Source organism: Dermacentor silvarum, chromosome 2 (assembly GCF_013339745.2).
Source record: "Dermacentor silvarum isolate Dsil-2018 chromosome 2, BIME_Dsil_1.4, whole genome shotgun sequence".
In the NCBI taxonomy this organism is placed as follows: Eukaryota; Metazoa; Arthropoda; class Arachnida; order Ixodida; family Ixodidae; genus Dermacentor; species Dermacentor silvarum.
In genome coordinates this window covers 70,157,669-70,160,699 of record NC_051155.1, presented here as the reverse complement: position 1 = coordinate 70,160,699, position 3,031 = coordinate 70,157,669, and the positions used below count along the sequence as shown (strand labels likewise).

At 59.9% G+C, this 3,031-nt stretch overlaps 1 protein-coding gene across 1 annotated transcript; it reads left to right on the top strand.

Annotated features, from left to right (window-relative positions):
• The first annotated feature begins 849 nt into the window (after nt 1-849).
• On the top strand, nt 850-2,736 carry LOC125943454 (nascent polypeptide-associated complex subunit alpha, muscle-specific form-like). The gene has a single exon (XM_049662780.1). It carries the CDS (start codon nt 850-852, stop codon nt 2,734-2,736), a length of 1,887 nt encoding a protein of 628 aa, XP_049518737.1.
• The last annotated feature ends 295 nt before the right edge of the window (nt 2,737-3,031 follow it).

Sequence of the window (3,031 nt, the reverse complement as noted above, 5' to 3'; positions counted from 1 at the left end):
ACCCAGGCAATGATTAGATTCGCTTCTTCAGCAGCGGTTCACACCTTGCGAGGAGGCGCCTCAACTTGTTCCGAAGAGTTAACAAATGTATCGTGACTACGTGACAGACGTCACATCCTATGTCCCCTGGCACGATACGACGCAACTGCTGCACGCCGTGGAACGTGGTGGAACACAACGCAATTGCAGTGCAAAGTTTGCACGTATGGACGCTACGCGGCGTGCATTTGAATTTGACATCGCGTGACAATTGGCATAATCGACGTAGCTGATACATGGCGTATAATCTGGTGCAATAATATGCAACTGCAAAGCAAAGTGTGCACATATCGACGCTACGCGGCACGCGCTAGGACGCCTGTATAGGGCATGTTTCCGCAGCAGCTAACAAACGCTGGCGTGGGGCACTGTGGCAGTACACCTGACCCTCGCGCAGAGGGCCTGGGTTCCAAACGGGAACTGGGTATTTTATTTCTCATTCCTGGCGATAGCTGCGCTCCACCATCTTTTAAAGTATGCACTGTAACACTCACTATGTTCTAGAGGTGTGAGAATGCCTTGTCAGCCTCCGATATCAGCGGGAAAATTCAATAACCAATGATGTTTCTTCCCGATTGTGGGAGACGCTGCGAGCGCGCGACCAGATCGGTCGTGCAGCACACCGGCTCCGTCGATTTTCGATCGGAACACCGGACTACCGCTTCGGACCCCCACGGAAATCTCACCACCGTCACCGGAATGTGATCCGTTTCATCTGGATACCTTATTCCGGCAAGTGGCCCACTTCTACGTCTTTTACGGGCGATCTACATCTCTACGCCGGAGGCGACGCCGCTAGGCTTAACGGCCATGGCACCTCCCGGCAAAACGGGCGGCCGGCCCCGCACCGCGACCGCAATCGTGGCGGACACTCAAGTTGGATATGACCCTCACAGCATGATGTGGACCACCGTCCCGTCCTCGGACAGCGGACCGGAGCTGCCCCAACCCTTCAAGAGCGCCGCGCTCGCTGCCGCGGTCGCTCGCCGAGAGCAAGCGAGCAACGCAGTAACGGCGGCTTCCGCCAACGCGGCGTCCCCGGACGCAGCTGCTGACGCCGAAGCTCGTACCTGCTCCCCAACTCTCGCGCCGCCTGCGCCGCGCTCCGCGGGCCCGCAGCAGGGGAAGAAGCGGCCTTTGTGGCAACCTCAACCCCTACCGAAGCCGAAAGCAACAGACTTCGTCGTTGTACTCAAACCCCGGACACAGTTATCCCTCGCCACCGTTTTCCCTGAGAACGGGGCTGGTCGCGCGCTCATCGCCCACCTTGGAGCGACCGCGACTCGGCTGGTCACAGTTGTGATGGTGCGGGAACAAAATCTCATTTTGACTTACACTTCGAACCCGCAAATAGCGGACAAACTTATCGGTGAATTTGCGGTTTCCTCACCCGTCGGACCAGTGCCCCTGTTCGGGTACCTGCGTGCGGACACTCAAGACTCCTGTTATGGAGTAGTGACGGTGCGCAGCTCCGACACCGAAGCCACTCTTCGTGAAAGCCTCTACTGGCCTGAAGGCGAAATCTTACACGTCCGGCAATTGGGCACCTCCAATAAGGTGCGTCTCACCTTTTCCGGCAAGGTGAAGCCCAGGTACGTCTCTTACGACGCCCTCCTGATCCCGGTGCAGCCGTACAAGAAAACTGTACCAGCCTGCGGTCGGTGCGGTTCCGTTGGGCATCGGCCCGACAGCTGCCCCGGCCCCAAACCAGACCTCTGCGGCACCTGCGGAAAAGCGGTGCCGCTCACGGATGGCGCCCGCGCCCCTCACGAGTGTACGCCCAGGTGCGCTCTATGTGCCGGACCCCACGTCACCGCGGACCGGTGCTGTAAGGAGCACTACAGGACACCGCCACCCAAATCACCCACTCCTCCATCGGAGGGTCAAGCCGGCCCCAAGAAGCGAAAACGTCGACGCCCACGGAAAGCGAAGAAGACGGGCCCTCGGACTTCGCCGCAGAGGGCTCAGCCCCCTGCCACCAACCCTACCCCACCCCCGCACCCTGACGCGGGGGCTGTCGGGCCTTCCCTACGAGGCCAAACTCCGGATGGACCGCCAACCAGGAAGTCCATTACGAGGCAGGTTTCGCCCGCCTCACCCAAACCGCACCCGCCGTCACCTCAACCCAAACCTACTGCCAAGCGGGATCTCTCGTGGGCCACCCGCGTCCGGCAAGGACCCCAGGTGAGTGGCTCGGGCGGGGCAGCATCTCCGCCCCCACCATCCATGATCCCTAACCCCAAGCCGCCAACCCCTTCCACTCCCACCCGGGGACAAATTGCAATCCGTCAGTTACAGGCCCAGGTTTCCTCGTTAACGCAGGCGGTGGAGGCGCTCGCGAACCGCTTGCCCTCAGCTAACCCGACACCGTCCGGGCAGGCGCCTGAGGCGATGGATAGTGCTCCCTCTGAACACAGGGACACCACAGCACTCCTCGCCCCGATTGAGGCGCGTGTTACCAGCTTAGAGGCCCATGTGGCATCCATAGTGACCACGATTGAGGACCGATTGGCCGCCGCCCTCCAAACCGTTGTCGACCGCATCCCGGGCATGATAGTTACCCAGTTGCCCAAACACTCTTTCAGCACCAGCCGCCCCAAACTTAAACGGATATCTAAGTCACAAGCACCCCGACCACCCCCCAGGTGGCCGTGGTTGACAGACAGTCCAAAGTTTCGATCGCAACCTCGGATGTAAGCACCGGATCGAGCAGCGGAGCCCCTGTGGACCTCTCTGCTCTCCTGGAGGCCCCCCAAATTTCTAGCTCCCACGATGGCGGGCAAAGGCTCTAGATCGCGCCGCGGCCGCTCAAATTCGGATCCATTTACAATCCTACAATGGAACTGCCGGGGATTTAAAGCACGAACTAAGCGGGCTGCTCTCCGGCTCCACTTGGAAAGCTATTCACATCTGCCCGCGGTAGTGGCCCTTCAGGAGCCGGGTGAGCACGTCGCCCTCACAAATTATACAGTGTACCAAAGGGATGCGCAAA

Excerpts from the sequence above, each read along its gene's own strand:
- LOC125943454 (XM_049662780.1), top strand. The coding sequence starts at position 850 with ATGGCACCTCCCGGCAAAACGGGCGGCCGGCCCCGCACCGCGACCGCA.